At 35.0% G+C, this 18,914-nt stretch overlaps 2 protein-coding genes across 2 annotated transcripts; both read left to right on the top strand.

The window, feature by feature from the left end:
• Positions 1 to 6,728: 6,728 nt before the first annotated feature.
• Positions 6,729 to 7,673, top strand: LOC100718185 (olfactory receptor 51I1-like). Its single transcript, XM_003465266.1, has one exon. It carries the CDS (start codon positions 6,729 to 6,731, stop codon positions 7,671 to 7,673), a length of 945 nt encoding a protein of 314 aa, XP_003465314.1.
• Positions 7,674 to 17,416: 9,743 nt separating this feature from the next.
• LOC100718464 (olfactory receptor 51I2-like) lies at positions 17,417 to 18,361 on the top strand. The gene has a single exon (XM_003465267.1). The coding sequence runs from the start codon at positions 17,417 to 17,419 to the stop codon at positions 18,359 to 18,361; it is 945 nt and encodes a 314-aa protein (XP_003465315.1).
• The last annotated feature ends 553 nt before the right edge of the window (positions 18,362 to 18,914 follow it).

Raw genomic sequence — 18,914 nt, 5'->3', positions numbered from 1 at the left:
GATAACAGAAGTAACTCTTTCAGAAGGTGGCTGTGAAGTTTAAATAAGTTAATAAATGCATTGAACACACAAAACTCTCAACAAAAATAACTGAATATTACATTAGGGATAACTATAATCCAGGGCAATATGATATCATGATTATTGTAGGTGAGCAACTAGAAAAGGTGTCTGTTGAAAAGCAGTCTTTAGGGTCAGAGATTTCTGTAGTGCTTGTTGGCTTGGATTAAGTAAATTAGAATAGTGTTCTCCCTGATATGTGGAATGTAAAAAAGATGACAGGAACTTAGGAGGAAAAGTCTTATTAGACAAGATAAAGAGAAGAACAGGGAAGGAAAGAGAGCTTAAAGACAGGTAACAGAGTGCATAAATATCATCAAAATATATTACACAGCTTGAAATTCCAAAATGAAACTGGGGAAGGCTGGCTCAATGGGTGGATTATGAGAGAATGATTTTGGTATGTATATGAAAAAAAAGGAAAAGTAAGTCAAATGCTTTATAAAGATTTTATAATAGGAATCAAAAGATTGTTTTGATTGGAAATTAGTTTGCTAAAGTTTAAATCAAGTAAATGCCTGGTAAGGGTTATTCTGTAAGATGCTACTATAAGGCTGATATCTATGGTGGTAAAATGACAGAAAATCATAGATTAGATGAATGTGTACATGTCATATGTATCTTATGAGATGAATAATCCAGTTTTACAAAAATTTATGTAAAGAAATCAAGTACTGATTTTGTGATGGTGCTGGTTTTGACAAACATGTGTTCTGTGACTTATATTTTCCCAGTACCATGCTGAGTGCTTTAAATATATCAAAGAATAAGAAAGGCGCAAATTCATCTTTTATGAAATGTACAATTAATGTAGAAGAGACATCCTGATTTATTATTTATATTAAATTTAATTACAGTTTCAAAAGTAATAGAAAATGTCAGTGGAGAATTTTTTTATTTTAAAGAGGATAAAACTAATGAAAATAAAATGTACTAAAACCAATCAAAATAAAGTATAAGTGATACAGAACTTCAACCACACAAAATCAACAATAGTTATCATAATGCCTTCTGTTGTCTTCAAAATAGCTGCACATACTTTCAGACACAGTAAAAATCAAACAGAACAAAATAGAATGGAAATGATAAAAACAAAATAATGAATGCAATAAAAGGATAGCCTCAAAATGAATGCAATAAAAGGAAGCCTCAAAACAAACCAGTAGTAAATCCAAAATAGCTACCGTAGCATGTCTTGCTATCTTTTAACAGCAGCTCATGTCATCAGATTTCACATAAACAAACAAAACAAATAAAACCCAACCCATTAATACAATGAAAGTTATATGGTTCCCAGATGGGGATCACTTCCTAGTGAGGCCTGTTCTTTCCCCAAGCAGTCCTCGAACACTGCTGACTCATGGAGAGAGGCTTGGTACTGGCTGTCTCCACTCCTGCAGTGGCCTACACATGGTGCTGGTTTCCAGGTGGGGATCAACTCCTGATGAAGCCTGATTCTCTCTGGCAGCAGTCTGTGAATGATCAGTGGAGGATTTTTACTTATGCTTTTTACTAGAATTTCATCTACATTAGGAAACCTCAGGAGTCCTCCATAGGATCATAATGTTTAAGCTAAGAAATGGTGCATAAGTAGCTAGCCATGTACATGAAAAATCCATGTAGGAAACTCCCTAAGATGTGGGACATGACATCTATGAGGGCTTTGAAGCTGGAGAGGTTTGTATTTACAAACACCTGAGAGAAGATCCTAATATCTGGAAAAAAAAAAGAACAAGAAACAAATGGTTCAACGTAAAGTTGGAAAAGACGGCAAAAGTTGACTTACAGGGCCTTATAGGAAATATGCAAGATTAGACATTACAATAATGGGATTGGAAAAAGTGATTAAAATTGACTTTGAAATTGTGTAATATGGAAATCGACCGAAAGATGGGGAAATAGCTAAAATACTATTGTATAATGTGGGATTTAAATGTTCCTATACTGATTTGAGAGTGTATCTGTGAGACTCAAAAAATCAGTGAAATATTTAGGAGGCATTAACGACATAAAAGTATTTCTGCAAGTAGATTCTGTCAGTCCAGCACTTATTCACTAGGGTCTCTTTCTTGTAGTGGTCATTTCTGGTTTATCCTTCAGGTTTCAATCTAAACTAAGCCTCTCAATGAGTTTGGGTGTCTTTCTTTAAAGTGTTTGCCACTTGTGCCATCCTAAAGCACTTTTCTGAAGGAATCAAACATGTTGAGGTACTTGTGTATATTGTTTGCCCTGATCATTGTGGAAATGGAGAGAAGCTTGTCTGATTATTGTGCTGTCTCCACATAGCTTTCAGTGTGGTTCTGTCTTAAGGATGAATTCACAGCAACCAAGATAATGGTTATATATGAGTGATGTTAGTAATTTATAATGAGAAATAAATTATTACATGAGCAAAAGTCATTTAGCTTACCTGACTAGCAGAATATGCCTGGTGAGAAACATACCACAATTACATTTCTGGACAATAAAACAGAAGCATAGGCACTTCCATAATTGAAAAATTTCATGTCTTTATTACAGATGGATATGTATGAAACATTAAAAGCCCCAAACATTGGCACATTAAACTCTCCTTTTTGGTAAGATTGTTGTGCCTTCTCCATATAATTGTTCCACTGATTCTGTCTTTCAAGTCTCTTTTTTTCTTCACTTTTTCCTCTTCCTCCACTTACTAATTTTATCTGTGCAAAGAGTGATATCTTTATATAATCATGGAGTTTCATCTTGGAGTGGAATCTTAGTTTATCCAATAATAATTTTATGATATGTTAAGTTTCATAACATATGCATCTCAGATATTTAATGTATAAATCGTACCCTATAGTTATGTGTCAGTGTTACATTTACATAGTTATTAATGAGGTGTCTTGCTTATAGAAGATGATCAGTAAGTTGTAAATACTTTTCACATCTTGTATATGCAGTGAGCTTAATTCAGTAAGATTTTAAATGTCTGGGAATGAGTATATTTGTAACAATTTTATATTTCTTTTTCGTACAACCTCTTGTGATGTATACCTATTAATCCTTACATTTATATTTTAAGAACCCAAGAAAGGAGAGCGCTTACATTTGAATACACTTTATCCACTCTCATATTCAGATTTACATACACTCTCATAAACTTAGGCACACAAAAAGAGATGCTGTAAGTTGATTCTAATGAAGGTTTTTAGGGGCAATAAGTCATAAAATGTTTTGGTTCCCCTATGTGAATTTTAAAATAATTAAAAAACCCCTCCAAAATAGGGATAAGGAATTTTAATAAGTTTCTTGTTTTCTTGTGTGAAAGATTTGATGTTTTTAAAAATATGTAATGTAATGTACATTCAGTACAAAAATTTTTGGTGTGTTATGTCTTTAATCGTCTAAATGTGTATACTAACCTTCCCTATTGATGAAGTCAGGGCTGATTTTAGCTATAATGAGTTGGATTCAGAATTTTTTCATAGCATGCACTTCTATCACTTCTCCCATGAATTCTCTAATCCTGGTGATCAGAAATAGGATGAGGAGTGAAGACAATGTGGGCCTGTACCAGGATAATTATTTTCAATTTTGTCTCCCTAAATAATTTTTGTGTGAATATCATTAAACAGTAACCTCTTAGATCTTCAGTTTCTCCCTTTCAAAGTTTACATGCACAAACATTGATACAACACTATTATGCTGTTAAGAACTATTACTGTTTTAGTTTTAAGTGATTTTAAATTACAGAAGTTAGGTAGCCCTCAGAGTTCACAAACCCAACTGTCCTATTCACTTTCTATTCATGCCTGCTCCTGGCAGATGATAAATCAACAATCTTTGCAGGAGTTTTGTGTGTTACAACCCCTTGCCGTTGTTGCTGTGGTTCATTTGCCTACCTCTCTAGGAACCAGCATTCCAGTTTACAAGTGAGGAATGTGAAACTTGAGCAAATGAAATTTTTTTAGTGATGCAAACTTGAACGAGAACCTTGTTTTCAATCTAGGTCTGGTCATAAGGTGACAAATATCCTCACTTGGCTTTGACAGAGGTTTCCCTGGTATATGAGTTTCAGGGCTAATGTCCAAGCCAGGCTGGATGTTCACCATATTTGTTAGCTCTTGATAGCCAACCTGTTAGGGGTTATGGTATTTTCTTTCTTGAAATCTGTTTAGGGTTGTGGTGTGGTTAATGGAAAGGCTCCTAATCTGAGGATCAGTGAGAATCCATGAATATGATATTTAATCAAATTCTTATTGAGTTCCTTAGTACATTTTTTCTGGTTCTCAGTTCTACATACTGAGGAGCACAGTGTGTTGATTATTGCAAGAAAACATAGTTCCCTTCTCATTTTTAATTTCCTTGAAATCTCTGTGGAGGAAAAATGACAGAACTCAGGGCAGTGATTCACTTGAGATTTTTCACGTTGCCTGTTGCCCAGTCAGGCCTTTCATTTCATGCACTTATTCTGGCCCAAAGCAGCCCCAAGGGAGTCTTTTCATTCTTTCTGTAAGTACTTGGCTTGAAAGTCAGGACGGTCTTGCACACGGTAGGCAAATGCCTGGCCACTGACATACATCTTTATCCTGCCAAGGACTCTTCACAGTCACATTTATAGAGCCCCGTCCAGGTAGTTGATAGAGGCTAGAAATAGGGTTTAAATGAAGACTGTGTTTCTCCCCTTAGTGAATGAATACTTGTCTGTCCCCTCTCTTCCACCAGAAATATCTTGAGGAGGTAAGTTGTGATTTGAGCACTTCTCTCAGAGATGCTTTTAGAAACCCTATTCATATCTACCTGGGTTGCAAAAATTTGCAAGAGAAGCTGTCTGTGAGTTAAATTTATATATATATATATATATATATATATATATATGTATATATATACATATATACATATATGTATATATATGTATATATGTTTTAACTTATCACTTCTACTCCTATAGTCACATCCAATGTAAGTCTTGATGACTTGAATCTCACCATGCTGCTCTCTCATTCTCACAGCTTGTGTCTATGGATCCTAGTATTTACAGATCTAATGCAAAGAAGCAGCTTAGGTTTTGCTTGCTATCAGTGCTTCACTATGATTAACTTTGGGCCAATTTTCTCAGCAGACAGTAGTGATACAAATGGTGATACAAGGAAAGAGAGTCTTTGGTGGGGAAACAATGTAGGAAGTCAGTTTGGAGACAGAAATGGGGAACCTCCGCCTCTCACTAACATTATTTATTGCTGATAATTCAGTATTGTTTTGCACTAGAGATCTGAGCATGCACTTTAGATAGTTTGCTCTGAAATAGTATTTTGTATCTTATGCTTGTGAAAATAATATATAGGGGAGTTAATTTGTAGCTGGCATGAGGCAAAAGTGAGATAATGTCTCAGTTTTTAGAAGGCAGGAGAGCAATTTTACCTTCTTGAATTCTTCTATACTGTTAACATGTACATTACTATGCCTTTTTCCTAAAATACTTTATTTAATAAATATTAAGAAATTAAGACTATTAGAATAATCTGTGAGTCTTGGTTCAGGACATCATATACCATTTTAGTTGACAAAGAATTGAAGATGAGAAGAAAGAAAATTTTGGGGTGTCATAATTAATATGAGAGAAAGATACTATTCAAACACCAAAAATATATGTAAAAATAAATCTGGTATGTGACTAAAATGATGAAAATATTATGTAAGAGCATATTTCAGGCATACAAGCATGGGAAGTAGTCAGTGGTTAAAATGATTACAGCAGGATAAATTCTGGATAGTTTTTTTGTTGCTATATGGCATGGTAAGGATTTGACCTTTACTTGCACTTTTATTTGAAAAGTTATATGAAGCCATTGAAAGATTATAGTAAAAATGTAATACTCTTTAATTTGTAGTGTCATTAACTGTTCTGCAGATTTGTGTAGCATGGAGTAGAAAGAGTCATGACATTAAGCCAGATGATGAGTGAGGAAGATTCTCCTAACATACTGGTTCAGCATACTTAGATGAGTTACCGTTGGAAAATGAGTTGAGGAAAAAAAAAACTAGGGTTAGGCATATAGTGGAAAAGTTACAATCAATTAATTAAACCTGTGAGTGTCTTCTAGACTTTTATTACATGAGCATATGGAAAGATGGGGATGAAGTTTAAAGGACGGATAGGTACTGGAGAGAGTCAAGTATGAGAAAGGATGAAAAGTTCAGTTTTACCTATGTTATGTTTGATATGGCCAGGGATCTGTTATAGTTAATTGGCAGTTGATGTAAAAATCAATATCTGGAAGAGAATCTGAGTGACATAATTTGAACCATTGCTATACATATTATAAACATTAAAATTAGAAAAGAATTTTGAGAATATTACTTGTAAAGGGAGCAGAAATGTTGTAGGTTCTTGAACAAATTTATACCTATAAATTCATAAAGAAAATAGTAGTTCATAACTTTAAAGGTGATACAGTGTGATAGGCAACTTCATAAAGGAGGGCAATCAAACTACTTTTGCCAGCTACATATGGGGAGGCATCTCAGAGAATTCAGAAATCTTAGTAACAGTAAGAGGCAGAAAAGAGGAATGTGGTGAACAAAGTCGAAAAACAAATTCTTGAAGTGTATTAGAGACTTACAATACCAGGCAGAAGCCATGCATAAAACTGTGCTTTTCTTCTTTGCAGGACAGTAGCTAGAGTCTAAGCAGGCATCGCAGCATGCGAGGTGATCCCCTCAACCACTCAGGGTTGCCTTCTTTCACCTTGACAGGACTCCCAGGGTTGGAGACCTCCCAGCACTGGATATTTTTGCTTCTTGGTGCCCTCTACATTGTCTCCATTGTGGGCAATGCTCTTATCCTTTTCACTGTCAAGGAGGAACAGAGCTTGCACCAGCCTATGTATTACTTCCTGTCCCTGCTATCCATCAATGACCTGGGTGTGTCTTTCTCCACCCTGCCCACAGTACTGGGCACATTTTGCTTGCATTTGACAGAAATCAGTTTTAATTCTTGCATGGCCCAGATGTTCTTTATCCATTTTTTCTCCTTCATCGAATCAGGAATCCTGCTTGTCATGAGCTTTGATCGCTATGTGGCCATCTGTCACCCTCTGCGCTATATCACAGTACTCACTGATGGCCGTGTGGTGAAAATGGGCCTGTCTGTTATAATGCGCAGTTTCTGCATGATTTTCCCACTGCCTCTCCTTCTGAAGAGATTAGCCTTCTGCAAGGCTAATGTGCTGTCCCATGCCTACTGCTTGCATCCAGATCTGATTCGGCTGCCCTGTGGCGACATCACCATCAATAATATCTTTGGTCTATTCATTGTCATCTCTACCTTTGGCCTGGATTCGGCACTCATTCTTCTCTCATATGTGCTCATACTTCGTTCTGTACTTGCCATTGCTTCCCGGGAGGAACGGATAAAGACACTCAACACATGTGTGTCACATATGTGTGCTGTGCTCATCTTCTATGTGCCAATGGTGAGTGTATCCATGGTTGCTCGATATGGGAGGCATGCTCCACACTATGTGCACACCGTCATGTCCCTTATTTATCTGTTTTTGCCTCCCATGCTCAATCCTGTCATCTATTCCATAAAAACCAAAGAAATTCGCCTTAAGCTTTGCAAAATACTACTAGGAACTAAGCTCTGACCAGTAAATGTGTTGAAAGTCAAGATCTAGAGAATGTTTTCATTTAAAGCCCATGCATGAGTTTTTAATCCCTCACTGGCAAGAAAAAAATTTGTTTTGTTTCCAGAAGACAAAACCAAGATATATAAAACAGAATAAAATCGATCAAAACCAACCCGTGCAAGTGATCCAAGATTTCAAAATATTATGAAATCCTCTATAGTTACCATAATGTCATGTTTTGCCTTAAAAGTCGCTGCAGATGCCTTTGGAAATAGTAAAAGTCAAACAGAACACCATAGAATAAAAACAATAAAAGAAAACAATGCAATAAAAGACCTCAAAACAAGGCAATAGTAAATCAAAAGTGCCTACCATGCTATATCTTGCCATCTTTGAATTAGCTGCTCATGCCATCAGATATAACAAAATCAAACAAAACTAAAGAGAGGAAAATCTAACCTAGCACCACAATGAGAATTGTACAGGACTTCAAAACAAGACAATGAGGAATCATCAGTGGCTACCACCCTCAGAAAGAGATCTGCTCAGATGCCACACTATGTACTGCTATCCTGTGAACAGGTGATCAGACCACTGGCCCTAGAAGGAATTTTTATTATTCTTTTGGTCAGAAACCTTAACATAAGGTTCCTGTCATCAGATGTTTGGGGAAATCTTCTCAATAGATAAGACCCTTTAGCAAAACAACAGGTTTTACTAAGGTAAGACAAGTCTTATTTTATGGAGTAGATACTTTCTGAGTTTTTTCCTTTTTCAGTCCAAAAATACACATCCTCCATTTTATCATAATATGCTGCTGTTATCCCTGTTTAAAGTGTATCATCACACAACAAGTTAGTTATTAACATGAAAATACCATCATAATGGGTAAGGAATTTTTTCCCAAAAATATGCCCACATGATATTTTTTGAAATTCCACACACACACCAAAAGAGCTATGCATAACGAAATTGATTTTACATAACACATATTCTCCCTCCAGTCCTTAAGAGAGAAGTGGAAGTATTCATAAATTATATTAAATGATCTTTTAATCATTATTAAATTTTATGTTATAACTTAAATTGCATATATATGTATATAAATTAACAAATAAGGAAACAATGAAATAGGAGGGCTGTAGAGAAATCGTATGAAATTGAATCATATTCTGTCTATACTCACAGTTTGGTATGACTTGTAAGGTTTTTTATGTGTGAAGCAAAAATGTTAAACACTGAGCTATGAAAATATGAACAAATATGATATTTTATAAATTGATTGAAAATACTGAAATAAGTGAATTAATGTTAAATAATAAGTGAAAGTATTTTAAAAATACTGGTCTTTTAAGAAGCTTGCAAAATTGATGAAGTTTTGGAAATTTTAATCAAGGGGGGAAATTTAGACATCATATATATATATATACTGGCTGGAGATATTTAAAAAATTATAGTAGAATGTTCTAGAAGAGACACTTCCCTGATATTCAAGGAGTTCAGTACACATTGCTAAAACATCATTATTTCAGTCCTCATTTCTCTCATTTCACAGTCACCTGTAGCCAGTTCTGGCCAAAATGTTTTCTCAGTGGACAAAGAATAACCCATGATGTATGAGCTCCGTAAGGCAAAAATAAAATCCTTAGAGAATGAAGAAAGAATCTTTGGCACTGCTCATTTGATCTTGGACATGTGATGATATCCAAATAATACAAGGGTCATTAGATTTCAGTGCTAACCATCTCACATATTTTATGCCATTGGGAAAATTAGCTCACTGGACCTCTATTTCCAACAGTGCAAAGTACACATAAAACTAGTAATTCTTTCAGAAAATGGTTGTGAAGTTTAAGTAAATGAATAAATGAACAGACAAAACATTCAACAAAAAGTAAGTTCAGAGTGATATTAGCTTGCTTAGGTTTGTTCAATCTCAACATAATTGAAGATATGGATAACTGCATGTATAAGTGTATAGGACTGATAACCATATTTCTAAGTTTTTGTTGGATAGTTGAACAGAACTGATTGCAATCTCACTGTTTGAATCCCCACTTTATAAGCTCCACTTTAGTGTCTTGAATAACTATTTGTAAGAAGACAATCTGTAATCATCAACTAGTGATTATTAATGTTTATTTTTTTCTTTCAAATTATGCATTATTTCTACTCATTTTCTGTTTTGTTTAGTCATTCTTTAAATTAAATTAAAGAAAAATACTACAGTACCCAGTGCTGATCATGGAATGTCATGATGTGAAATCCAGCAATACTGTTATTCTTTGTTCAGAATGATTTTAACCTGGCTTTAGTTTGTTTAATCTAAACATAAATGAAGATATGGATAACTGCATGTATGTTTAAGTGTATAGGATTGACAACCATGTTACTAAGGTTTTGTTGGACAGTTCAACAGAACTCTTTGTGGTCTCGCTGTTTGAATTCCCACTTTACATGTTCCCTTTTTGTATCTTAAACAACTATTTGTAAAATGACAATATGTAAACATCAACTAGTGATTTGACTATTTTTTTCTCTGAATGTATGTATTATTTCTACCTATTTTTTGTTTTGTTTAGTCTTTCTTTAAATAAAATTTAAAAAAAAGAAAACTACCAAAAAAAAAAAAAAAAAACCAGTCAACAAAATTAACTTAATGTTACACTGGGAGTAAATACTTATAATCCGGGACAATAAAACATCAGGATTATTGTAGGTCAGCAACTAGAAAAGGTGTCTGTTGAAAAGACTGTGGGGTCAGGGATTTCTCTAGTGCTCATTGTCTAGGATTCAGTAAGTTAGAAACGTGTTCTCCTTGATATGTGCAATGTAAAAAAGATAACAAGAAATTAGGAGGAAAAATACAGACAAGATAAAGGGAACAACAGGGAAGGAAAGAGAACTTAGGTAAGAGAGTGAATGAGTATCATCAAAATATATTACACAGCTTGAAATTTCAAAATGAAATTGGAGGAAGAATTGTAGTATGGCTGGATTATGAGACAATGGTTTTGGTATGTGCATGTAAAAAAAAAGCAAAAGTAATTCAGACAATTTGCAAAGATTTTATCATAGAAATAAAGAGGATTGTGACTGGAAATTACTTTGCTAAAAATAAATCTAGTAAGTGCTCAGGTATGGGTCATTCTGCAACAGGGTTTCTTAAGGCTGATATCTATGGAGGTAAATGACCCAAAAATTGTAGATTAGGAGACTGTGTACACGTCATATGTATGCCACAATGTGAAGAATCCAATTTTTCAAAAATAAAATCAAGAACTGATTTTGTGACAGTGATGGTTTTCACAAACATGTTAGTTTTATGCCTAATTTATTGTTTATATTAAATTTAATTACACTGTCACAAGACACTAGAAAACATCTGTAGAGAATGTCAACATATAGTTTTCAGTAGAATTTGATCTATATTAGGAAACCACAGGAATCCTCCATAGGATCACAATGTTTATGCTAAGAAATGGTGCATAAATAGCTAGCCAAATGCATGAAACATACATGTAGGAAATTCCGTGATGTGGAACATGGCATCTGTGAGGGCCTTGAAGCTGGAGAGGTTTGTATATACAAGCACCCGAGAGAAGATCCTAATATCTGGAACAAAAAAGAACAAGAAGGTAATGACTCAACATTAAGTCAAAAAAGAAGGCAAAAAATTGCCTCACAGGGATTTATAGGCAATATACAAGATTAGACATTATCATAATGGGATTGGAAAAAAGTGACTAAAATCGACTTTGAATTTGTGTAATGTGGAAATGGATCCAAAGGTGGGGAAATAGCTACGATGTTGTGATAATCTGGGTTTTAAATGTTCCTATACTAATTGAGAGTGTATCTGTGAGACTCAAAAAATCAGTGAAATATTTAGGAGGTGGTAAGGACATAAAAGTATTTCTGCAAGTAGATTCTGTCAGTCCAGCACTTATTCACTGGGGTCTCCTCTTTCTTGTGCTGGTCATTTCTGGTTTATCCTTCAGGTTTCAATTTAAACTAAGTCTCTTGATTAGTTTGAGTGTATTCCTTTAAAGTGTTTGCCACTTGTGCCATCCTAAAGCACTTTTCTGAAGGAATCGAACTTGTCAAGGTATTTGTATATATTATTTGCTCTGATCACTGGGGGAATGGAGAGAAGCTTATCTGTTAATTGTTCTGTCTTCACGTTCCTTTCTGTGTGGTTCTTCCTCAAGCATGAATTCATGGCAACCAAGGCAATGGCGATAAATCAGTGATATTACTAATTTACAATGATAAATAAATTATTATAAGAGCAAGCCTCATCTAGCTTACTTGACTAGCAGAATATCCCCGTAGAGAGATATATCATAATACCGTTTCTGGACCAACAGAGAAAAGGAATTAAAGACATTTGAACAATTCAAAATTTTCATGTCTTCATTTCAGATGGATATATGTCAAACACTATAAAAGCCCAAAACATTGGCACATTAAACCCTCCTTTTTGGTAATATTGTTGTGTGTTCTCCTTATAATTATTATACTAACTCTTTCAAATCTCTTTTTTTCTTCACTTTACCTCTTCTTCCACATGCTAATTTTGTCTGTGTGAGAGAGCAATATATATATATATATATATATATATATATATATATATATATCATGGGGTTTCATCTTGGACTGGAATCTTAGTTTATCCAATAATTTTATGATATATCATTTCATAATATCTCTGTATTATAGATATTTAATCTATAAAAATCAAATAACATACCCTAACCTATAGCTATCTAACAATATTACATTTATGTGAAGTTATTAATGAGTTTTTGGCATTAGAAGGTGGTCAATAATTTATAAATACTTTTCACACCCTATATTTTTAATAAGATTTTTCAGTAGGATTTTTAAATGTATCAAATGATTTTATTTGTATCAATTTTATATTTCTTTCTTATGACCTCTTCTGATTTATACCAATTCATTCTTATAAGATAAATCTATTTTTTAATTCTAAGAAGAGCCAGTTACCTTTGAATATACCTTGTCCACTCTCATGTTCAGATTTACACACACTCTTATAAACTCAAACAAACAAGTACAGATGCTGTAAGTTGATACTAACAAAAGTTTTTAAGGATAATAAGCCATAAGTAGCTTTGGTGTTCCTCTTCATGAATTTTAAAAGAATTTAAAAAACAATCTCCAAAAAATGGATGAAGAAGTTTAATTTCCTTGTTTTCTTTTTTGGAAGATTGGATGTTTTTAAAAACATCTAATATAGAGTCTGGGATTTAGCTTAGTGACTTAAGTGGCCTGTCTGGCAAGTGTGAGGTCTTGAGTTCAATCCCCAGTATCAAAAACAAAACAAACCAAAAACAACCCCTCCCAAAAACAGAAAAAAATCTAATGTAATGTAAATTTCATACAAAAACTTTTGTTGTCTCTGTTGCTATAAATGTGCCGGTTTATAAACTTATCTTGCCAATTGAGTAAGCCAAGAGTTTATTTTATGCACAATGAGGTGGATTCATACTATTTTCCTAGCAGGCAGTTGTATCACTTTTCTCTTTTATTCTCTGGCCCTGGTGATAAGAAACAAGAAGAAAAGTGGGAATAATGTGAACCTGTACCAGGGTAATAATTATTTTTATTTGTACTTCTCTAAATAATTTCTCTATGCATATCACTAAACTTCAACCTCTCAGAAATTCAATTTCTCTATTTTAATGTTCAGGTGAATTACAGGACTGATAAAAAAAAAACTTTTAAAAACTACTAGTGTTTTTTTTCTTTTTTTTTTTTTTTTGTCTTGTTGAGACAAGATGTCACTATGCAGTTCAGGATAGCCTTGAGCTCACTTTTTAGCTCAGGATGGACTCAAACTTGGAAGGATCCTCTTATGTCAGTCTCAAGAGTGCTAGGGTCATAGGCGTGTGCTACTACGCTTGGCAAGAACTGCTACTGTTGTAGTTTTAAGCAAGTTTAAATTACAGAAGACAGGCAGCCCTCAGAACTCACAAAGCCAACTGACCTGCTCATTTCCTATTCATGTTCTTTTCTCGCAGATGATAAATCAACAATCTTTGCAGCAGATTTTGTTTCACAACCACTTGTCACAGAATGTTGTAGCCCATTTGCACAGCTTTATAGGAATTGGTATTCCAGTTTACAAGTGAGGAATTTGAAACTTAAACAAATCAAAGAATTTTATTAATGGTGTAAACTAACAGAAGGAACTTGTTTTAAATCTAGGTCTGGCCATAAAGTGGCTAACATTCTCACTTGGCCAAAACAGAGAAGTTTTTCCTGTTGTACGACTTTCAGGGCTAACATCCATGTGTGTCCAGACAAACGAGGATGTTTACCATATTTTCTGGCTCTTGATAGCTGGTCTCATAGGTGTTATGCTATTTTATTTCTTAAAGTCTGTTTAGAATTGTGATGTGGTCAATAGAAAATCTAATATGAGGATTAATGGGAATCCATGAATATGATATTTAATCATACTCTTATTGAGTTCCTTAATACATTCTTATGGGTCTCAGTTCTACATAATGAGGAGCACAGTGTATTGTTTATACCAAGAAAACACAGTTATCTTCTTGGTCTTAATTTCCTTGAAATCTCTAAGGAGGACAAATGATATAGCACAGAGGAGTTACTCACTTGAGATTTTTCATGTTTCCTGTTGCCCAGTCAAGCCTTTCATTTCATGCACTTATCCCAAGTGCATGAACCCAAGGGAGATCCCATGGGAGTCTTTTTAGTCTTTCTGTAAGTGTTGAGGGTCAAACCTAGGAGGATCTGACACACACTAGGCAAATACTTGGCCACTGACATACATTTTCATTCTGCAAAGGGACTTTTAATAGGCAGATATATCGAGCTTAGTGTAGGGAGTAGGTGGAGGCTTACAGTAGGACTTGATGAAGACTGTTCCTCCCCCTACTGCAGGAACAACTATCACTCTCCTCTTTTACATCAAAGACATCTTTAGGTGGTAAGTTGAGCTTTCTTCCTTCACATAGGCCCTTAGGAACCCAATTCATAGGTACCTGGGTTATACAAGTTTGAAGGAGAGGCTATCTGTTAATTAAATTTATGACTTTTTGACCTCTCACTTCTACTCCTATAGTCAGAATCGCACATAACTCTTGGTCCCTGCAATCCCACCATGCTGGTCTCATTGTCACAGCTTGTCTCTATGGATCCTAATATTTGCAGACCTAATGCAAAGCAGCAGCTTAGGTTTTGTTTGGTATCAATGCTTTAGTATGATTAACTTTGGTCCAACTTTCTTAGTAGACAGTAGTGATACAAATGGTGATACAAGAAAAGAGAGCCTTTGGTTGGGAGACTGAGTGTAGAAAGTCAGTTTGGAGACAGAAATAGGGAACCTCTGCCTCTCAGTAACATTATTATTATTATTATTATTATTATTATTATTATTATTATTATCGGTACTGGGGATCGAACTCTTGACTGCCTGCTTGCAAGGCAGCGCTTATGCTGCTGAGCTAAATCCCCAGCCCCTCTGAAACATTATTGATTTCTGTGCTTTTGGTTGCCATTTATTCAGTGTTGTTTTGTACTAGAGATCTGAAGGTGCATTTTAAATAGTCTACTCTGAGTTACTTTTCTCTATCTTATAAATGTGAAAATAATAAATTAGGGAATTAATTAAATTCACAGCTCACATCAGGCAAAAGTGAGAGAAAATCTTAGTTATTAAATGGTAGGAGAGCAACTTTACCTACCTGAATTATTTTATACTTTAACATATACATTGTTATGTCTTATTCCTAAAATACTTTATTTAATAAATATTAAAAAATTAAAACTACTTCTAATCTGTGAATCTTAGTCTGGAGTTTTATATGCCAATTTAGTTGACAAAGAATTGAAGATAAGATGGGAAGAAAGACAATTATGAGAGTTCATAAGTCACTATGAGAGGAAGATACTATTCAAAAACCAAAAAGCATATGTCACAACAATTCTGATATAAGCATAAAACAATGAAAGTATGTAAGAACATGTATCAGGCATACAAGCATGAGAAGTAGTCTGGTTCAAATGTTAAAACAGGATAAATTCTTGGATACTGCTTCTGCTGCTGTATGGCATGGTAAGGATTTGACTTTTTACTTGCATTTTTATTTCAAAAGGTAAGTTAAGCCTTTGAAAGATTTCAGTAAAAATGTAATGCTCCTTTATTTGTACTGTCATTAACTGTTTTGCTGGTTTGTGTAGGATGGAATACAAAGTGTCATGACTTTATGTCAGATGGTGAGTGACGAAGACTCTCCTGATATACTGGTTCAGCACACGTAGGGATGAGTCACCACTGGAAAATGAGTCGAGGAAGAAAAATTAAGGTTGGGCATATAGTGGAAAAGCTCTGATAGATTAATTAAATCTGTGAATTTCTCCTAGGCTTTTCCCACATGAGCATATGGAGAGATGGGGAGGGAGTTTAATGGAAGGATAAATATGGGTAAGAATCAACTATGACAATGAACAAAAAGTTCAACTTTGCCTATTTTATTTGATATGCCAATGGACTGTTGCAAATAATTGGGATTTGGTGCATAAATCAATAACTAGAAGAGAAGCCCAGCAATATTGGAATCATTGCTGTACAGAAGATAAATTAAGTAGCTATTATAGTTAGAATATAATTTAAGAATATTAATTGTGAAAGGGAGCAGAGAAATGAGTGCTTCCTTGGAGGACATGGAAGAGTTATAAGTCTGTTATTCTGTATATATATATATATATATATATATATATTTACAATTATTAAATTCCAAAAATTGAACTTCAGTGAAGAATTCAGTGGAAGCATGGGGCATATTTGAATGTTGATAGCAGTGATATAAATACCTGATTGTCAAACTTGGCTGCTAGATGACAAAAGTACTGTTATATCTACAGAGATTCAGATTTAAAATAGTATGTATGGCATAAGAGCAAAGGTCACTTCAAAAAGGCCTCAAGTGAATGTGACATATACTACACTGTAAAAATCTTTTATCCAAAGAGGTGGGAATAGAGGGGGATAGAAAGAGAAATAGAAAGAGAAGGAGAAAGAGAAGGAGAAGGAGGAAAAGAAGGAGAAAGAGGAAGAGTAAGAAGAGGAGGAAGATAAAGAGAAAAAAAGAAAGAAGGAGAAGGAGAAAGAGAAAGAAAGATAGGAAGTAAACAAGAGTAATCAGAAGTAGAGGAGTGGTGAGTTTATAGATGAAGGATGAGTAAGCAAGGGGCTCAAGCAATTAAAGCAAAAAGGAACTGGTGTGATGTTTGAGTGCAGGAGAGTGAGGAGTTCAGACTATAGCCAGCAAAGGCTATCACTGTACCAAGAGAATAAATCAGTAAGTAGAGTGTACATAAAATGACTTCATTAAGATTTAATATGTCTACTTATTGAAGAAGGCAGTGGCTAAGAACGGGTGGAAAGAAAGGACAAAACAGTTTTTATTAGTGAGAGATTTAAACTCTTTTAAGAATATAACACAAGAAGAAAAAGATAACATCTCCCCAAATGTCAGATTTTAGGAGAAAGGGCCAAACTCTGTGGCAGATCTGGGAAAATTTCTGGGCAATAGAAGTTCTGATACAATGCCTGCTCCTTTCTAACCTTTCCATGGTCTTTGGTATTGGAATCTCAGCACCACCGTCGCTTCTGCTCTGTGACACTGACTGCTCCTGATCATCACTTCTTCCACCCTCTGACCTCACTTCACTCCAGCTGTATTTCCTAAAAGCCAGAGACCCTCATGAGAAACTTTGGGACTAATGTCTCAAGTACCACCAGCATCACACTAGTGGGTTTTCCAGAGATACAAAATTTGGAGTACTGGTTGGCTACCCTCCTCCTGCTGCTTTATGCTATCTCCATCCTAGGCAATACCCTAATTCTCTTTATCATAAAGGAGGAGCACAGCCTGCACCAACCAATGTACTACTTCTTATCAATTTTGTCTGTCAATGACCTAGGGGTGTCCTTTTCTACACTGCCCACTGTACTGGCTTCAATGTGTTTTCATGCTCCAGAGACTGCTTTTGATGCCTGCTTGGCCCAGATGTTCTTCATCCACTTTTTCTCCTGGACAGAGTCTGGGATCTTGCTGGCCATGAGTTTTGACCGCTATGTGGCTATCTGTAACCCACTGCGCTATTCCTCCGTGCTCACAAATACCCGTGTGGCCTACATGGGCATATCTATCATTATCCGAAGCTTCTGCATGGTCTTCCCACTTCCCTTCCTCCTGAAGAGATTGCCCTTCTGTAAGGCCAATGTGTTGACTCATTCCTATTGCCTGCACCCAGACTTGATTCGCCTGCCCTGTGGAGATACCACCATCAACAGCATGTATGGTCTTTTTATTGTCATCTCTGCCTTCGGGGTAGATTCTGTGCTCATCCTCCTCTCTTATATCCTCATTCTCCACTCTGTGCTGGCCATTGCATCCCTGGAGGGAAGGCTTAAGACACTCAACACATGTGTGTCACATATCTGTGCTGTGCTCATCTTCTATGTGCCCATGGTTAGTGTGTCAATGGTACATCGATTTGGGAAGTGTGCTCCTGAGTACGTGCACAAGTTTATGTCTTTGCTTTACCTCTTCGTGCCCCCAGTTCTCAACCCAATTATCTATTCCATCAAGACTAAGGAGATTCGTAGGAGGCTATGCAAGATGATTTTGGGCCCTAAGCTTTGATCAGACTCCAACATTCTAAAAAGCTGTATATCTTAGAGATTTTTTTTGTTGTTATTGTTAGATTTCTGATGTTTGCTTGAATCAGTCTAGGCCTTCAGAGGCTTAAACAAGGATCTTTGTTTTGCTGTCAACTCATAATTTAAATTGTAATTTTACAATTTACAATTACATTTTCATTGTAATTAACTATGTCACAGGTTGCCACAAATAATTTCTTTAAAACCAAACAAGTAAGGGTTTTTTGAATTTGGTCTTTTTTCCCCCCAAATATTTGTAACATCTGTGCTTGCCAGTAAACCTCAAAAATTAATATGTGTGTCTGAATGTGTTTATGCTTTTGAAATAAGAAACCATATTATTGAATTCAGTATATACAATGAATCTCAGCTACACAATTTAAATTTCATATCACATTCATAAGGATGGAAGAGAAAGTGCTTGTGTAATACTGAATGATATTGCTAACATTTGCTTCAACATGTTAGGTCACTTGAGATCATTAATATCACCCAAGAATTGTTATAGTAAATATAGTTTTGCATATTTTTAAAGA

This window comes from Cavia porcellus, unplaced genomic scaffold, assembly GCF_034190915.1.
Source record: "Cavia porcellus strain 051 isolate PalLab524CR breed Dunkin Hartley unplaced genomic scaffold, mCavPor4.1 scaffold_9, whole genome shotgun sequence".
Taxonomy (NCBI): domain Eukaryota; kingdom Metazoa; phylum Chordata; class Mammalia; order Rodentia; family Caviidae; genus Cavia; species Cavia porcellus.
The sequence above is the reverse complement of the archived record's forward strand: the minus strand, read 5'-3'. Positions and strand labels throughout refer to the sequence as shown.